Consider the following 19833-nt stretch of genomic DNA (forward strand, 5'->3'; position numbering starts at 1 on the left):
ATGATGGAGAATATTCAGAGAATATTTGGCAATCTGCCATTTTTGGGGGGAGTGGTGAGAACAAGAAAATTCCCAGGTATTTTCTCAGAAAAATCTTGTCTGACAAATTTCGGCTCAGCTCAGACAAAGCATGATTTCCAAAGGAAATACAAACCACAGTTTCACATCCTTGTTTGCAGCCAATCCTTAACAGTGTTTAGGTAAGTAATTACCGTGAAAGAACAGTTGTGCCGCAAGATAAAAAAAAAACTATTTAAATAACCAAAAGTTGCTAAAAGGCTGGTGTGAACCTCAGATCATCCACTGAGAGAGAAGGCACTATTTCTCTATATGTTTCATTGCTCTGCTCTTGCCTCATTTCAACCAATCTCTACTGTGGAAGGATAATTCTGCCATATCTCTGGAACATTCAGTCACTCCCATAGCAATTATCCAGTGTCAGAGAAAGCTGTCCACTGCATATCTCCATGAGTTACTTTTCTGGGCTTGCCTCTTTATACACTGGAGGCACACTCAGATATATGTAAGGAGATGTCTCCTTCAGGGCTGAGTAATTCTAATTTCACATACTAAAAGTAAACATTTTGGGGGTGTACGAGTGCCTGTGATTTTAATTCAGGCTGGAATAACACCTGCTGAGAGAGAAATAGCTTCCCCGCCCACTCATGCTGTGCTTTAAATCATACCCCACCCACATTTTGGAGGGGATTCAACAAAACCCGAGTTAGGCCATGTGATGCCATGTCTAGTTTCAGGCTAATACTGTAATTCCTTTTACGCAACTGTAAATGGGCCCAGATAAAGGGAAATCTCTAACGAAATATGTCAGCAACCTCAACAAACTCCAGTTCCCAGGATTCTTTGCAGGGGGAGAGAAACAGTGATGGTTTAACTAGTACATAAAATTATACACGTTAGTATTAGTAGAGTGACCCCTTGAAAAAGTATGCAGCAAAAGATCTGAAAAAGGGGGGGAAATGTAACTTCATTTTTGTGACTTACTTTTGAAGGTGCATCTACTGCAGCATACATAATATCCATCCAGCCTTTAAAGAATGCCTGGATAAATATATAAACAAACCAGGTTATTAAAGTATTGTGTAAGTAATTTTTCCTAGTTTGTCTCGCAGAGGTGGAAACAAAACCCAAGATGGAAGGGAGGAACAATCTTACACTACCACCACCACCCAGTAACACTTTTGGCTTGCTACCTTTCCTTAGAAGTATGCTAAGGGCTGCATTGTTTGTTGTTGTTAAATTTATTACTCCCCCTTCGCCGGCAGGTCCCAGGGCAGGTTACAACAGTCTAAAATTCGATATTAAAAACAGTTAAAACAAAATACAGTGACAATGTTGGATCCAGAAGTATCCCCAAGCTATGAACCTGCTCCGTCTAGGGAGTGCAGCCCTGTCAAGAACAGGCCATCTTCCCACCTCCTGGACTTGAGAATCCGGAACATATAACACCTCTGTCTTTTCAGGATTCAATTTCAATTTGTTGGCCCACATCCAACACATCACTGCCTCCAAACACCTGTCTACCACCTTGACCACCTCTCCTGATGCAGATAGAACAGGTAGAACTGCGTGTCATCTGCATGTTGGTGACACTCCCCTCCAAAACTCCTGATGACAGCTTCCAGCAGCTTCATTTAGATATTAAATCGCATGGGGGACAAGATGTAACCCTGTAGGACCCTATAGGAAAGGTTTCATGGCATTGAACATTAACCTCCCATAACTACTTTCTGGAAATGGTCCTGGAGGTAGGAACAGAACTACTGAAGCACAGTGAAGTTCATTCGACATGATAGGGCAGCCATATTTGTTTGTACACATGTCTGCCTCATACATGTTTAAAAACAGGGGGAGGTCTCTTTTTAATATCAATAGAGATGCATACAAAAGGGGAGCTTTCGTACCTCCACATACTTTTGTCCCTTCAAGCACATGGTTTCCCAGCTTGACTCACTTTAGGTATTGAAACCAGGCAGAGAAGTTGGTAGTCTTCAATCTTTTCAGACTGAAGACCTACCTTTAGCTAACCCAATGCAGTTGGGAACCCACTTCTTAATTTTTTTTTTACCATCTATATGTATGGTGGTTGTGCTGCTGTTGTGACCCACCTTAGGACAGGCTGCAACACAGTAGTGAGTCCTGACCCACCAGTTGAAGGCCAATGCTTAAAATGACAAGAGCATGGGAAGTTAAGATCCCCTTACTGGCAAGTTCCTTTTGATGTAAAAATCAGACCCTGCCCCTTATATGTGAATGCGACAGACACACAAACAACAAGCATGGCTGTCCCCATCTTATCTAGTTTAGTTTAAGGTTAGGGATGTAAGAAGGAATTGGTTTCTGTTCCACCCTGTATTTGAAGCATGCAGCACTGTTTCTGTTCCACTGTAGTTTGGCTTATGACAAAAATATGTTATTTGTGTTATGTTATCCCACACCTTCATTTCAATGCAAAGGCCATTCATTTTAATGCAATGGAAACTCAATGCAAATTGAAAAATACCATCATCAATTACATACTGTTTAAGGACCAAAAACAGTGAATACTGATCATATTCGCTGGATTGATTTCCATTCCAGACAAAGGGAAGAATAAGCAAACATCAGCAATTTATGTTCCCATTTCTGTTAAAATTCTCTGTCATCCCTTCTTAGGGCACCTCACATGCTTAAAATGCAAATTAAAAAAGAGAGCCTTTGCCCTAGTTGAACAAGGGAAAGCAGGTCACCAGTGTGTACTCGAGGCAACAAGGCCTAATTAAGATTGGGGGCTTCCAATATATTTTCAATGGGCAGCAAGGTAGATCAGGGTCAGAGGTATGAATTCAGTGCTACCATTCACACTTTGAAAGCTCATCCCAGCAAGCGCTAGTATATTTAGATAAGGGTGTTTTTATTTATATTTAATTTATTTTACACTGTTCAAGGATGAAGAAACAGACTTTCCCTTGCAAAATGTAATAAAAGTCCCTCAGGAGCCAAAACAGAAAAAAATATCCCCTTCCAAATGGGTTTTTGCCCCCCTCCTACTGGACAGAGAACTGCCTTTTGCCAACATGAGATGATAAGGAGACAGGACCCTCACACTGAACAGTTTTATGGTCCCTCAACACCTTTCTACCGACCAATCTTGATGGCCGTTCTCTACTAGCCCTACACAGGTGTTATAATCCAACGAACAGAACAGGGGGGACAAGCAGGTTAGCGACACCTCCTCCACCATTGTTTGCATCATCCTCAACTCATAGAGGGCAACTGGGCGGGGAGGGACCCTCCTGTACCTGTGGAGAGTTTCCACGCATTTTGGAACACTGAACAAAGAAGGTTCCAAAATGCATGGAGAGCCTTCCAATAGAGGTGCTTCCTCGTGTCACACAGTCACCTTCCATAAGTTGAGGGTGACAGGTGCAACAATGGAGTGGTAGTGACATGCTCATCCCCATGACATCCCTCTCTATGTGAGCTCTACACTTCATACTTCATGCCTGCATATGGATTCTGTGAGAGGGGAATGCTTCAGAAATGTAACTACCCATGCCTCTATAGCATTTCAGTTCTCATAGGAGAGAATGTGAAGCCCTGGATCAAGGGGCCAGTTTCAGATTTGTTTGTTGTTGTTATCATCATCATCATCATCATCATCAATAGTAATAGTAATAATAATAATATAAATAAATAACATTTATATCCTGCCCTTCCTCCCAGTAGAAGCCCAGGGTGGCAACAAAAACACTCTAAAACATTTTAAAAACAGACTTTAAAATATATTAAACAAAACATCTTTAAAAAAAACTTTTTTAAAAAAAGCTTTACAAACATTTAAAAATGTAATTCCAGCACAGATGCAGACTGGGATAAGGTCTCTACTTAAAAGGCTTCTTGAAAGAGGAAGGTCTTCAGTAGGCGCTGAAAAGATAACAGAGATGGCACCTGTCTAACAATTAAGGGGAGGGAATTCCAAAGTGTCAGTGCCACAACACTAAAGGTCTGCTTCCTACGTTGTGTGGAATGCACCTCCTGATAAGATGGTATCTCAGGAGGCCCTCACCTGCAGAGCGTAGTGACTGATTGGGTACATAAGGGGTGAGACAATAATGGATCAGCTTCAAACTGGCAGTCTCAATGTGCAGCTAAACTGCAACCAGCAAGACCTCTTAGTATTTTAGGTTGCTGTCATTTTTTTTTTTTAAAAAATATCCCTCAAAGGTGAATTTCAAAACAAATTTTGAATACTTGTGAAATTTTGTATCCCCTCTAATTTCAGCAATCTGCTATTTTTCAGCTGCAAACATGTGCCTTCTCAAGATTGTTTTCCTGCCACAGAATCTATGAGCAACTGAACATACCACCTGGAGGAGAGCCAGATACCCATTCCCAACATGATCAAAGTTGACAGCCTTATTGATCCATCTGAAATTGTGGAATTCACAATCCGTTTTATTTGCAACTGGAACAGATGTGTTGGTGCAGCTCGCAAATTTCCCTCCAAACAGTTGTACTCCTAGGATATTAAATGGGAGCCAGAGAACAACACAGACAAGCATCACATTTCCAATGGAAGGGACAGCTCCTACGAGCGCACTCACTACAACCTTAAATGAGAAAATGAAAGACACAATCAGTAACTCAGTGAACAGAATAGGTCAACCAATGGATATGAGCAATGATAGCTCATAGCCCAGCAATTTGATAAACGTGGGGCAATTACATGACTCAATGTGGACAACTGTTCTCTGCACCTTGTTTTGCAATAAGCATCAGTGATGTAGTGAATATGGTTCTGAAGTCTGCTATAGGGACCTGGGTTTAAATCCCTGGTCAATAGATGGCTTTGAGCAAGTCACTAACAGTTTTCCATTCATAAAACCAGAATTAAAAGGCTGCCTTTTAAAACGGACCATTGGTCTCACCTGAAAGGTGGTTTTCCCAAGTATCATGTGGGTTATAGCGCCATCTAATGTCCGAAGGCAAGAATGCACTGAAGTCAAGACCTGGGCTGCTCCTGCCCCCCCCCCTCCAGTTCATTCGTGATGAGACCAAAGTGAGATATCTGACCAGCAGTAATAAGCAGCAGGCAAAACAGCAAGGAAAATAAGGGCAACTGCCCAAACGAAGGAGCAGCAGCATCCAAAACATATACAAAAACATCTTGACTCATCACACATTATGAACTTATTGAAATTGTAACCTTACCACTAAAAACGTGTATGAAACGTGCAATACACCCAGGGAAAACCACCTTTCAGGTGAGACCAATGGTCTGTTTTCCCCAGTTAGTATGCCATCACATGGGATGTATCAAAGCAGACCCAATAGGGAGGAACCACCCACTGCCTACATATGAGAAACAACCTGTTGCAGGACACGCATCCCAAAAGAAGTGTTGGCAGAGGCATAGCAGTCTATCTTATACTGTCTGATAAATGAGTCTGGGGTAGACCATACCACTGCTCTGCAAATATCTGCAAGAGGTGCTTGGTTGCAAATGCAGCCATAGTAGCTGCCGATCTAGTCGAGTGCGCCATAATATTGCGAGGCACCGGAAGCTTAAGCAACTCATAGGCCAGGGCAATGCAGGCACACAACCAAAAATATAAGGTGGATTTAGTCACTTCCCCCCCTCCCCAGCGTTCTAGGGTGAAAGGATACAAACAAGGAGTCTGTTAGCCTTATGTCCTGGATACAGAGCAGGTAAATCTTAAGGGCTCTTCAAACATCTAAAGAGTGCCAAGCTTTCTTGAGTGGATGAACAGGATTAGGACAGAACAATGGAAGTACAATGTCCCGGCGACAGTGGAACACAGAGATAACTTTTGAAAGGACAGATCAGGGTGTAACACAACTGAGTCCTTATGAAATACACAGAGATGGTGGGCCGATGACAATGCACCCAACTCTGACACTCTTCTCACCAAAGTGACAGCCACCAGAAAAAAGACCTTGAAGGAAAGCAGTTGCAAAGGCACCATCCTGAGGGGCTCAAAGGGTGGGCACTGCAGAGTTTGCAGCACTTTCTGTAAACTCCAGGATGGAAAAAGGTGACACACTGCCAGAGACAGGGAAGCAGCTCCCTTTAAAAAACATTTAATCAGTGGATGCGAGCCCATGGGAACACTTGAAGAATTAACAAAATTGAAGATATAGTAGAAGCCTGGTGATGCAAGGTGTTGGCTTTCAATCCCATCTTCAGACCTCTATGAAGGAACTGTAAGACTTGTTGGACAGTGGCTTGCGAAGGTCAAAGAGTCTGGGAAGCACACCAATCAGAAAAAGCAGACCATGTACTCTGGTAAATGTGATTTGTCGACAGCTGTCTAGAGGCCAGAACGGTATCAATAACCTCCTGTGATAGACCTGTGCGGATCAACTGTGTTCGCTCAAACTCCAAGCCATCAGAGTCAACCAGTCTGGATCAGGGTGCCAAATCGGTCCCTGCGAGAGAAGATCCAGCCTCGTTGGCAGCCTCCAAGGATCTGCTATCTGTTCGCAAGAAAGAGCCCAACAGGGCATCCTTCAGCAGACAGACAAATTCCGGAGTCAACTGCAACCCCAGCAGAGGATAGTCTGTGCCCATCTGGGGATCTAGAGTCACTGGTTGCACCTGTTGAGGCAGAAATGAGACAATAGCATCACACTGGTGAGATACTTGGGCCCTAGCCATTGAAGTGGTTTGAGGCTGACGGTCCAAGGATGTCTTATAAGGGAAACCTTCAAAGTCTTCCTCCAATGACCCTACAGGTGAGTGAAAGAGGGCTGTTAATCTCTCCTGACCAGTCTCCTGCCCCATAACAGTGGCCGAGGTAAAGAGTTCTTCCTCCAAGGTTGGAAATGACACATATCGTGCTCGCCTAGCAGCCATCTGGGTAGAAGAGTGTTTAGTTTTGGCCACAGCCTTGGAATGGTGATAGAAGCTTTGTGCCTTGTAGGCTTGTGTTGAGGCGTGGCGATGGCTTTTCATTGCTGTTCTGCAAATGGTGCCTGGCCTGCCTCTGGTGCTTGATCTGCCATGTTATACATGCACGTGAACGAGGAGTGCAGTATCTTTATATATGTCCTTAAATATACAGGCCCCTATGTGGAGGGCATACTAACAATGTTTCTTAACAACAGAGGATGATTAAAAACAGACAAAAAGGCTAAAAATCCCTCTTAAGAAAAAGAGTGGGGAAAACAAAAAAAACAAAATGGCAGGTGCACACAAAGGCGGGAAAATAGGAAAACAAAATGGCGGACACGAGTGGCTGAGGAGGACAAGATCCAAGAAGCCGTAAAAATGGTGGGCAAATGGCGGGTGTTTGACAGGAATGCCAACCGCTCAGAGCTGCCGCCAATGCAAGCTCCGAAGAGAGCCAACACCACTGCAAGCTCTGAAGAGAGCTGCAGCCGTGTGCTCCAGATGGGCCATGGCAACAAGCGCCACCGCCCCAGCAGATGACTGGAGCCGCAGCCACATGCTCCAGTATGTTCCGCTGCCCCAGCAATTGACCAGAGCCTTTGCCACAAGCTACAGTATGCTCCTCTGGGGCCACAACCATGAGCCCCAGCATGTAAAAAGTGAGGGAGAGGAGCCACAGGAGGCTTTAACAATCCTCCAGGCCCGCAGCTTTGAGCCCCACAAAGTAAACAGTGAGGGAGGATGGATTAACGCTCCTTAGAGGCTGCAACCACGAGCCCGTGAAAAAAACCACTGGCTCTCCGGAACCGCAGCTGCAAGTCCTGTGAAGGAAACAGCTGGCAGCTGGCTCTCTGAAAAAGGGAGGTGCATGGGGCAGCCGCCGCCAGCCCCGCAGAGGAGACTCAGAGAGGAGGAAAAGTTTTAAAAGTTTAAAAAGTTGAATAAAGATGAATTCTGCTAAGACTAGTGAAGACCCAAAGGGAATTAGGAAGCCCCGCACTTTCACACTCCTCACACCCTCCTCAATCACTCACTCCCCACATAAACAACTCACAACATATAGGTAAGAACTGCCTTGGACGAAGGCAAGAATGAACTGGAGGAGGGGGCAGGAGCAACCCAGGTCTTGACTCCAGTGCATTCTTGCCTTTGGAAGGTAGATGGCGTTATAACCAATGGGATGGCATGCTATCTGGGGTAAACAGAGATAACAGGCAGGTTGATAGTCAATACAATATTCAGTGCTCAGTTCTTTTCCCAACTGTGCGTACTTGGAGCAGCTTCAAAGTGCAGCACCTCTGCTGTTCCAGGCAAAAAAACAACACTTCTTAAAATTGTGCAAGAAGAAGCTGTATGTCCAAATAGCTTTACAGTGTTAAAATAGGAAAAGAGAGAAAGCTCTCAGTTCACTTCGTAAGTACTCATTTTGTCTATGTATGGGGGGGTGTTATGTGACTATTTTATGTGGATCTTTTAAGATTACCTTGGAATTATCCTAAAAAAATCTGCAAAGATACAGAGTGGGATGTACTTTAAAATGTCTACATACAGAAACAGGGTGGGATATACAGGGATAGAATTGTCCATTCCTAGTCCCACCACAACACAACTTCGGCTTTGTGGAGCAGGTTGAAGAAAAAATGTACTTAGTACCTTTATTCCTTTGAATCTGGACAGTGCTCGAAGGGGTCTAAGGGCTCTCAGAGTTCTGAGAGATTTTATTGAGATACTACTGTCACACAGATCTTTTCCCTTGAATGTTGTCGTTACCAAAGGACAGGAAACCTGTGATCATTAAAAAAAAACCCACTGGCTGTTTACCTGTCAAGCATAAATTTGGAATCATGGTTTTCAAACATTCTATCTTCAGAAAACACTTTCCATGCTGATTTGTTTACTAAGGAACTCCTTGCATATCTGTGTGGAACCCTGAACACAGTAGATTTCCCACCCGCTTGGCTCTCTGCCTCTACCTAACGTCTTTCCTATATCATAGGTCAATGACATTGATCAATGATTTTATTCAGATATTTTGTTGCCTGAGGCAGAACAGCAAATTCCTTCATCCCAAGTCAAGATGCACATAGTGTCCAAGGCTAACCAAGCTGCCTGAGGCAACCTCCCCATCACCTGTCCCTAGCAGTAAAACCAAAATAATAATGAAATAACTGACAATTTGCTGCCCTTTCAGGACACCCAAAACCAGCTGCCTGAGGCAGCCACCTCACTCTACCCAGGGGTGGGTCTGGCCCTGATTTTTACATGGATATCTGAGTAGGGTAACCACTTTGCATAATTCTACATTACAGCAGCATGCAGTACAATAAGATTAAATGTGATACTTACACATACAATAAAGAAATCAAGCCAGCACCAGGCACTAGTAAAATACTTCCTGAAGCCATAAGCCACCAATTTCAGAAGCATCTCCAGCAAAAAAATGTAGAAAAAAAAAATATCTGCATATTCCAGTATCATTTTTATGGTCTTTCTCTTGTTAAGGTAAATGTCTTCAAAGATCTAGAATTTCAGAAGTCAGATGTGATTTAGAACTCTGTACTGAGGTGTTTTAACTTTGTGCTAGCTGATGAAGAAGAGTGCAACCCATTCTTTTGGCATTCATCGGGGACATCTTCCAGCTGATTAAAGTTTAAGAAGGAAGTACTACAATATCTTTCTCTGAGGCTCAGTATATGTTCCCATGTCCAAACCCAAACTGATTTTTTTTCTGAGTAAAATCCACCAATTAAGCTGTAATGTAGAATTTTTTAACCTACTAGGGGCTCCACCCTGCATGCTTCACATGCCAACCCCCTCTCCCTCCCTTTCCCTCAGGTCACCATGACAGCTTTCACCCTCCCCCAGATCGTGAAGGTGCCCCCCCCAGACCGAGGCACCTTCCCCCAGGTGAGCAGCATAGGAAGGCTGCCCTGCCTTGTCACGTTGTGGCTTGCCCACGTCACTGCCGGCCACTCGTTCTCCCACTTTCTGCTTATTCTCGCCTCCCCACCGACCCACTTGCCTGCCTGCCTGCTTACCCTCCTCCATCCCTCCTCATTTGGTTGCCAGCCTCAGCCTTGGTGGTGGTGGTGGCAGCAGCAGCAGCCGCAGCCGCAGCAAACTACTACTCATTCTCCCGCTCTCTGCCCAGTCTTACCTCCCTGTTCCCTGCCTGCTCACCCTCCTTCCTTCCTCCCTCCCTCCCTCCCTCTGCTGCTGCCTGGTTGCTCTCACAATCTCCGCCTGGTCTCCCCTCTCTTCTCTTCCCTCCCTTTTTGCTTGGTCACTGGCCTCAGCCGCTGCCACTACGTCCCTGAAGTTAGAAGGCTGTCACATGACCACAGCATGATGCCTTACAAAAATATTATATACTAGGACATTATTTGTACAGGTGTGGCGTTTTGATGTCAAATAAAGACCATTCTTAAGACCCCAGTAGTGGCCTAAGGGATCCTTGACAGTTATGCCTATGCTGGGCTTGTGATTCTAGCTGTAACTGTCTATTGCTGTGAGAACCCAGCTGATGCCAGTAAAAGCCTGCAAGAGGGAAAAACCCCATTGATGAACTGGAAATCCACAGGGGCCTAATCAGGCAGGCTGTAAAGAATGAGCAGGAGCAAAATATAATTGATTGGATTGTGTATCAAAAATGAATATTTTGGGGAAATGCAGGTTAAGGGGCTAGTATATGTCAAATTGTTATGAAACAGGAACAATGAATCACATTCCATGCGTACAAGCATGCTGCGATTCTCTTATATGGACATTTCAAGCCAAAATGTTGAACATGATATGATCCTCAAACAGGGGATTGTTTACCACAAGGACACTTTATCTTGAGATAGCAGAGGGTCCGTGAGTCAAACTGGACTTTAGCTAGTGGCTATATAAAGACCTGATTACGAGTCCTTGAGGAAATAGAAACAAGACTGTACAAAATAGGGGTACAGCATACCACTTTTGATGACTACCAGTCTCTTGCCTGTACTCAGAGTTCTGACCAACTCCATAGAAACAAAGACTAAGTACTGAATTGTGATCTGTTTGAGTTTACATGTCTGGACCATACAGATAAACTGTTTGTTTTCTTTTGCTGTGTAAGAAGTACGTTAACATGAACTAACCGTGTGCCAAGCTTGGTGTAGGACATCAGAATAAAAATGTTTTAGTGCTTTACACTCATTTTGTCTGAGTTTCTGCACTATTAATAAAGATCCCTTGGTGGTTAGTTCATACCAGTGGAACCGAGTTTGGAGAATTCTGAAGGAAATCCTAACAATGGATTAACTGGGTTATTCTGTAAAATACTCTTACAATTATAAACATATATTTTTAAAAGAATGGCATTTTAAAAAGAAAGTATTTTTTAAAATGCCATTCACACTTGCTTGTAACAGTTGGGATCCAAAGAGCTGCTTTAGGTGCATGTCTGGCATGATTTTTTTCTGACAGGACCTCCACTTTCAAAAATGGTTTTGTCATGTAAAATGAATGGCTGCTGTTCAAGAAGCACAAGCCCAAAGCCTCCTTGGGCACACAGAACTAGCTACATGTTCTTTGAATCCTGGCCACTGTTTTCCTAAGAACATTTATATTATTATTTACACATTAATAAAATGGAATACTGTATGTTTGAAGAATGATTAAATAATTTCAATAAGTAAGATTAAATAATATCAAGTACAAATACAAAAATACCACCTATCATCCTATCAAACAGATTCCAGCAACTATTGGGGGTAGGGGAGACCAGAGCTGACCACGGCCCCAAAACAAAGTTATAATATTCTTATTTTGAGAGGATATCAGAGTAAACTTACCAGAGCACCGCTGCTCAGTAATATCATAAATATGATAAATGATTCAAACCAATTGTGCTTTGCAATTTTGTAGCAGGTTTTTCTAAACCTCCACCAAGTGTTGCCTGGAAATTTATCAATATTCACTGAACAGGGGAACAACTTGACAAAAACTGAAATAAAGAGAAACCAAATGTAGAAATTATCAGTATCTTGAAAATGAGTAGGAAATCAGGATATATTTGTAATACTCAGTATCTTTGCAAATTATTTCCTCTTTCCTTCCTACCCCTGGAACATTCTGCTGGTGGTCTTTTATGTAATGAGTACAAGCAGCACATGCACAGAATGCAGAATGAGCTTCTTATGTGAACTAGTACACTGGAATGTTTGCTCATGAGAAGATCTACTTGCAGAAAAGGTACCAGCCAGTGAGTTGCTAATGGCTGGTGCCCAATCACAGACCAGAATAAATAGCCAGGGAGTGGATCAGAAAGACGCTTCCTTAGATCCTCTCCGATGAATGTCATCTGAATATTGGTAACATTGGGGAACAGTATTGGGAACATGATAGAACCTTGCAGGATCCCCACAATATAGATGCCATGGGGCTGAACCAAAGTTTCACAATCGTATTCTCTAGCAACAGCCCTGTAGAAAGGAGCAGAACCACTGTAATACAGAACACTCAACCCCCAGGGCAATTCCTGGAGGATACCATGGTCAATGGTATCAAATACTGCCAAGAAGTCAAAGAGAATAAACAGGATAGCGCTTTTCCTAAATCTCTCTTGATAAAGGTCATCAGTCGGGGTGACTAGAGCTGTACCCAGGCCCCTTCTAACTCTACTATTCTATGATTCTATGATAAGTCAGGCTGAAATGGGTCTAGATAGTATGCTTCTTCCAGATACCTAAAACTGACCACTGTGTTCTGCAGGAGACAGCATCCTGCAGATACCATCCTGTCAGTAGCTCCATTCTTACTCTTTGAAATTCCTTTCCATTACATATCAGACAGGAAACATAGTTCTTCTTTCAATAAGCCTTCTAAAATCTTTATCCTAATTGGTTTCTGTCTTGGATTTGAATTGATTTTATGTATGTGCTCCTGTTATTGTTTTAAAGCATTTTTATATTTATATACTGTACATTTTAAAATGGTTTTTATATATGCAATAGTTTTAACTGTTTTTATAAATGTCACTGTTTTTTTATATATGTTATTATATTGTAAATCGCTTTGGGATGCCTCATGGGAAGTGTTTCATAAATGAACTAAATAGATAATGTACCTACAGTTGGACAGCCACTACAGCCTTCTTGATCACCTTGCCCCAACTGACCGCTACTGATTAAAATAATAATTTTTGAAATCATATTCTGTGTGAAGAAATTTGGGTCTTTCACCTTGTGGAAAACAGTCCTTAGGCTCTTTCTTGATTGCAGGCAAATAGCAGGCAGGAGACTTCCCATCTGCTGTGCTGGCCTCAGAACAGCTGGTGTCAACATCCAACCTCTGGGCATGAGAACAAAGTAAGAAAAAACAGTACCCTCTCAATGTAACTGATCAGTGATGGCGAAGGGTTGCATCTCAGCAGAATAGCACATGCTTTGTGATTAGAGACATCCACTATAGGACAGGTGCCCACAGCCGACAAGAGGTCCAGTGTAATGCCTACTAAGACAGTTGATGCTACAGGGCCCCTTCACTGCAGCTCTAGGCTGCTTAAGACTAAATGAGCAGGAAGCGGCCCAGCAGTCACATTTGGAGTTCCAAATTTATTATTATTATTATTTCTTGTTATATTTGCTGTTCGCTTTTCTCAACAAGGACCGGCCGAAAGCAAACTACATTAGCTAGTTAAAAACAACAGAATCAATCAAAGCAAAAAACACCTCTAACAATTAAAAACTAGTTAAAGCAGACACAATCAATACAAATAAAGGGCAAGTATACAGGTCCTGGCCCACTAGAAGAGGTGATCAATAGCCATGACCCCCACATCAAGGGCCAAAGGCCTGGGAAAAGAGAAAGCACTTTGCCTGGTGCCTAAAAGTGGATAAGGATGGTGCCAGGCATGCCTCCTTGTGGAGAACATTCCATAGCCAGGGGTCTACCACTTAAAAGGTCCTTTTTGTGTTGCCACCCTCTGAACGTCTCATGGAGGAGGCACACGAAGAAGGCCCTCCAATGACGATTGCAGCATCCAAGTTGGTTCATATAGGGAGAGGAAGTCCTTGAGGTATTGGGTTCAAAGCCAGCACATTGAATTGAGCCCGGAGACTAACTGGTAGCTAGTACAGCCATGCTAGATTGGTGATATATGTTCAGACCACCTTACCCTGGTCAACAATCTGGCTGCCAAATTCTTCACCAGCTGCAGTTTCCAAACCATCTTCAAAGGCAGCCCCACTTATAATGCATTGCAGTAGTCTAACCTATCGGTTACCAGTGTGTAGACAACAGAGGTTAGGCTGTCCGTGGTCCAGATAGTGCCATCAGTCAAAACTGATGGAAGGTATTCCACGCCACCAAAGCCGCTTGAGCCTCAAGCGACAGTATCCCCAAGCTACATACCTGCTCCTTCAGAGGGAGTGTAACCCCATCCAGAGCAGGCCACATCCCATCCATCCAGTCTAGGGAACCACCTCAGTGCCTCAGTCTTATCTAGATTAGTTTCAGTTTGTTGGCTCTCATCCAGTCCATTACTGAGGCCAAACATTGATCTAGCACATCCACTGCCACACCTGCAGATGTAAAGGAGAAGCAGAGCTGTGTGTGGTCAGCATATTACTGTCAGCTCTACACTGCCTCAGCAGTGTCAGGGGGGGCTGGAAATTCCTGGGTCTTTGGCAGGGAAGGAAAGTCCTTAGCCAGCAGTCGGGTTGTAAATCTGCCAGGCCTATCCGAAGCGTACTTGCCAAGTCAGAAGTCCAGAAGCGAGGTCAGTGGAGGTCCGGGATCAATTGCCAAGGAGGTCAGTCAAAGAGATGCTGCAGGGAAACTAGGTCTGCACAAAGCCATGCCTGATGTTGCAGTCAGCAACAAGCTGCAGCCAAGGTGTGCCTTATAAAGAGCAGGATGGACAGCAGGTGTGAGCCCTCAGCATTTGGGCCTTAAGGAGACAGGCCTGCCTCTCTTCTGCCTGACCTTCTGCTGTCTACGTTCTGCAGGTGAGGGGGGAGTATCCTGTTCACTGTCTGTGTCTGGCTGCAGGGCCTCTGCTGTCCCTGGGGTGCTCTGCAGCTGAGGGGCAGAAGGAACTGGATTCTCAGGAGGCTCCTCCATGTCTCCTGCTGCTCCTGGGTCTGCTGCTGTTACTCCCGAGTCGTCCTCATCTGAGGAGTCCTCTGATGGGGCCATGACAATTACTGACAACAAACTCCCAAACTCTGGATGATCACACTCAATGGTTTTAAGTATCACCCTTGCAAGACAACCATCCACGTAGGACTAGAACCACTGCAAGGCAATACCAGCCACCCCCAACTCGGACAGCCACTCAAGAGAAAAAACATGGTATCGAAAGCTGCTGAACACAGCCCTGCTATAGCCTGTCAACCCACACAAAGGCAGGAAGTCATCTGGTGATCAAGGGGTGAGCCCCCTTTTCCTCCCAACACAAAAATGAAGACAGCTCTCCTCAGAGGAAGGGCATACCCCAACACCTCAATGGGAGAAATTAAAAAAAAATCTGCAATATAAAAATAGAACCCCCCCGTTTCCTCAGAGTGCAGAATGCCACTCTCAGCAAGCACTAAAACCACTATGACTATTTTTGTTTGCCTTACCCTGGGAACATCCAAAGGCCAAACACTTGTACTTTCAGAAATCTGAGAAGATAGTCTCTGTCTGGACCTTTTGAATTTCTCTCTCCTCTTTCGCAACTGGTTCTCCTAGGGAAAGGTACGAAGGTAAAATGTTTGTTCCAAAACTTTCCAGACAGCATACACAAGAAGCTGCAGTACCAATTTTCAAAGCCTTCTTATACAAACAGAAATAGAATTCAGTTCATCAGTCAACAAATGTACAAACTTAAAAATGTATTGTATATGACATGGAGGCATAATGTATTGGTACATACTTGGAATTATTTGTTTGCCATGTTTGCCTCTTGGCAAGAATTACCTATGCCAACATTCTACCAGATATTTTTTTTAAAAAGTTCCAGTTGCAGGGCCTGTTTCATACCTGTTTGTTGCAATCAGTTTCTGTGACTGCAAACTCTTCCTCTTCACTTGGGGACTCTGCTTCAGCAAGGGGGATACAGACGAATTTATTAGAGTCTGCCATCAAATTATCCATTGGCGATGTCTCCCAATTTTTACCACTTGCATAGTTCTGCTGAACTGCTTTTACAGGCTCCGTGGCACCGTCCTTTTGGATGTTAATAGTCACCTCCTTGTTCTTTGGACTTCCTGTCTTCAGCTTTTGCATGAGTACATTGCAACACCGATTCCACAGCAAACCTTTGACAAATTGCAACCCCCTGTGAATGTGAGCCAAGTTCACCTGAGGTTTAGCTCCCTTTTCATCTGCCTCAGTTTCTGGATTACTGCTACTGAAGGAACTGAGAAGTAAAGCGATAAACAGGTTGAGGACCTGAATGAAAAGTAACCAGATACAATAATCAATGAGAGTGGAAAGGGCATTTGGGAAGTAACACATTTAGGCTGCTACTCGATATTCACTGAACTCAACAGGGCTTACTTCTGAGTAGACATATATAGGATTTCCTTGTCAACAATCTTTCCATGGTGTGTTGAGAAAGCATTTTTTTCTATGTTCCACATCGTATAGCTACTACTATGTTAAACTGGGAGATACAACTATTTCACAATGCCATGAAGAGTCTTTTTCTGGCAGACGAAGCCCACATAGCCCATACTGGTTATCAGCCTCCTCTAGCCCAGGCAGGAAATCTCTTTTGTTAATGTGAATGGTCCGCCTTTCCGTCTTAGTGTCTCCTCACTTTCCCTTCTGGCCCAGCCCTACGACTGTGTGGACCTGTGGAGTAAAACCTTAGAAAAACATAACACAGAACCAGGCCATGCCCCCCAAAACAGAACAGTGTGACATGTAACCTACCAGGAAGAACCTGTATGTTGACAGAGTGAGCGGATGAGGGCAAGGTGAGGCGTGGCTATGTGTGCTTTCTCCGCCAGAAAAAGACCCTTCATGGTAAGTGACCAACAGTGCATTTTCCTGGCAGACTTAGCCACATAGCCCACACTGGGACTTACCAGAGCCTAAGTCAGTTTTGGGTGGGAACTTGCAGCTCTGCTTACTATGAAGATGGTACAGATTGGAGAACACACCATCCAAAGGCCACTTGAGAAGCATAAGTGGCCACTTTATAGTGTCTAGTGCAGCCTTTCCCAACTAGTGTGCCACCAGATGTTGTTGGACCACAACTCCCATCAGCCTCAACCAGCATTGCCAATGGTCAGGAAAGATGGGAATTCTGGTCCAACAACATCTGGTGGCCCACTAGTTGGGAAAGGCTGATCTAGTGAATGTAGATGGCACTGCCCAGGTGGCTGCTCTGCAGATTTCTGCAATGCTGGCGTTTGTGGCTAAAGCTGCAGACGTTGCTGCTGTCCTGGTGGAATGAGCTGTAATGTGACCAGAAGCCCTGTTAGGATTCATAAGCTACTGCAATACAGGCTCTGATCCATTTGGCAATGGTTGCCAATTGGGCCTTTTCCCCCAAGGTGGAGGCATGGAAGGAAACAAACAGACTAGTGGTCAACCTAAATGTTTTGGTGTGTTTAGTGTACATTTTAAGTGCCTGCCTCACATCCAATTTATGCCATAACTTTTTAGATGGATTGATGGGCTAGGGCAAAAGAGAGGATCAGTTCCTCAGACCTATGACTTTAGTGATATAAGAAGGGTCAGTCCTGAGTAGAGATGTAAAATTTCCAGAAATTTTGAAGCCATGGAAAAAATGGGTTTTTCCTGTTTTTTTCAGAAAAAAACCAGAAATTTTCACACACCGGCACCAGCTGCCGTGGATCGCACAGCCTGCCCATTCCCTCACTCTGCCTATCTTTCTGTCCTGTGTTTTGTGGCTGTGCGTGCAGCACTGCCCTTAACCAAGATGGCAGCTGAGATTTCCCTAAGGGGCTGAAGCCTCCACTGCCATTTTGGTTAATGGCACGCATGCATACTACGCACACTCAGGGCTGCCATCAACCAAGATGGCGGTGGATGCTTCAGCCTCTTAGGGAAACCTCGGCTGCCTTCTTGGTTAAGGGCAATGCTGCGCACGCAGCCACAAAACACAGGAAAGGTAGGTGGAGCAAGGGAATGGGCAGGCTGTGCGATCCACGGCAGTGATTCTGCTGCAAATCATGCAAGGGGAGCACTACTCCCCCACCCTAAAGACGGGCCCTTCAGGGACCTCTCTGGGCCACAGGGCCCTTGGTCAGGGCCCAACTTTGCTGCCCTTTAGAGCTGGCCCTGGAGACAATAGAGAAAATTCTTGAAGCGAAAAAACCAATAAAGCCTAATAGCAAACCAGAAACAAAAGCCGGAGAATGAGTAAAGATGTCTGCATGGGCTGGCAGGAAATCGAAACTGAGGAGATGCTGGGAGGGAAAGGAGGAGCAGCATTCAAATTAACAAGAGAGATTTCCTGCCTGGGCTAGTAGAGGCTGATAACCCAATGTGGGCTATGTGGGTGAGTCTGCCAGGAAAAACAACTTCTCATTCATAGATATTCTCCTGATCCTAACTGAGGTCTTAAAAATGCCCCAAGTATGCAGGAACAGGGAGTGTGACTTATCACAAGTATGATCAGTACGATTTAAAGAGGTTGCATAACAATACTAGATATCCACGCATTTTGATAAGTGGATATGCATACATTCACTTACATACTAAATATTTAACTAAAACTCCAGATATAGTGGAAGGGGAAAGTATTACTCATGTCCAGTGATCTCATAGGCACTCCTCATTAAGAACTTACTACAGATTTTCTGAGGTACTGCTCGAAACCAGCCAAACTAATATGACTTTGGAGGCAATGGAGGCAGGGAGAGAGAGAGAAAAGTACCACAGGAAATTATTGCTCTCTAACACATTGCCTCAAAACCTCTGAAAAGTTATAATCTCTATGCAGATTTTAAAAATCCCTTTCATCTGGAGACAATGTATAGGGATGTAAAAAACGCAGTGTAGAAATTCCAAGGAAGTCCTTTAGGTAGGCCTGAGACCTCCTCAGTGGAGAAGGATCCCCTGAAGGGGAGAAGCAAATCTTTTCCTCACAGATGGAAATATGTAGAGGGCTAATGACCTCTGATGGAGGCAAGAGGAAGAAGTTCCTCCTTCCACCAGAATTTCGTGTTATGCATTCCTATCCGATTCTAAAGCTGAACAACCCCATCTCCAGACAAAGAACTTATCTGACCCTTTGAGAAGAAAGCTTCCAAAATGTAGCTAAATTTGTGTAAAATGTTCTTAAAAACAACCCGACTAAAGAGATAAATTTAAATATGTCCCATGGAATCAAGAAAATGTTTGGAAACTTACCACTAGGTTTCCTAACACCAGGACCAGCATGAACAGAACAATGCACCATCCATCCACAGCAACTTCCATACAGCCCCACATGGTTTGGATCCATTCGCCACACAGAATCCGGAATATAATAAGGAATGAATGTAAGAAGTCTTCCATATGCCATCGTAATTTACATTGATTGGTGGCATTAATATTGTCACTGACACAAATGGTACAGTTCACTTGAGCATTTGTGTAGCATTGCCCAAAGCCCTGCTTGCCAACCACAGCAAAAATGAATACGGTGAAAATCAAAACAAGGGTGAGGTTACCTAGTGGGCCCACTGATTTCCACATTATTTTCATGAGCTTATTTAATGCCGGCCAAAACTTTGACAACTTGAAGATTCTCAGCTGTAGGGTGAGGAAAGGGGATAGGGAGAAAATAGCAACAGAAAAGAGAAAGTTACGATTTGCTTTTCCATTATTGAGTTCTTTAAAAATAAGAGAGATTGGTCTACAGATAGACTTATAGCGACCCTATGAATCAGTGACCTCCAAGAGCATCTGTCATGGACCACCCTGTTCAGATCTTGTACGTTCAGGTC

The 19833-nt window shown here is 43.9% G+C and overlaps 1 protein-coding gene across 1 annotated transcript in view; it reads right to left on the reverse strand.

Annotated features, from left to right (window-relative positions):
• Positions 1-19833, reverse strand: part of LOC133365414 (sodium channel protein type 5 subunit alpha-like) — a 60733-nt gene that overhangs the window by 14782 nt on the left and 26118 nt on the right. The window contains exons 9-17 of the mRNA XM_061587250.1: positions 19256-19639; positions 15908-16318; positions 15508-15612; positions 13123-13231; positions 11734-11885; positions 9260-9433; positions 8567-8698; positions 4365-4610; positions 1003-1059 (exon numbers count right to left, since the gene is read on the reverse strand). Of these exons, the coding sequence (XP_061443234.1) occupies positions 1003-1059; positions 4365-4610; positions 8567-8698; positions 9260-9433; positions 11734-11885; positions 13123-13231; positions 15508-15612; positions 15908-16318; positions 19256-19639 (1770 nt within the window). The remainder of the gene's footprint in view (positions 1-1002; positions 1060-4364; positions 4611-8566; positions 8699-9259; positions 9434-11733; positions 11886-13122; positions 13232-15507; positions 15613-15907; positions 16319-19255; positions 19640-19833) is intronic.

This window comes from Rhineura floridana, chromosome 10 (assembly GCF_030035675.1).
Source record: "Rhineura floridana isolate rRhiFlo1 chromosome 10, rRhiFlo1.hap2, whole genome shotgun sequence".
Classification (NCBI taxonomy): domain Eukaryota; kingdom Metazoa; phylum Chordata; class Lepidosauria; order Squamata; family Rhineuridae; genus Rhineura; species Rhineura floridana.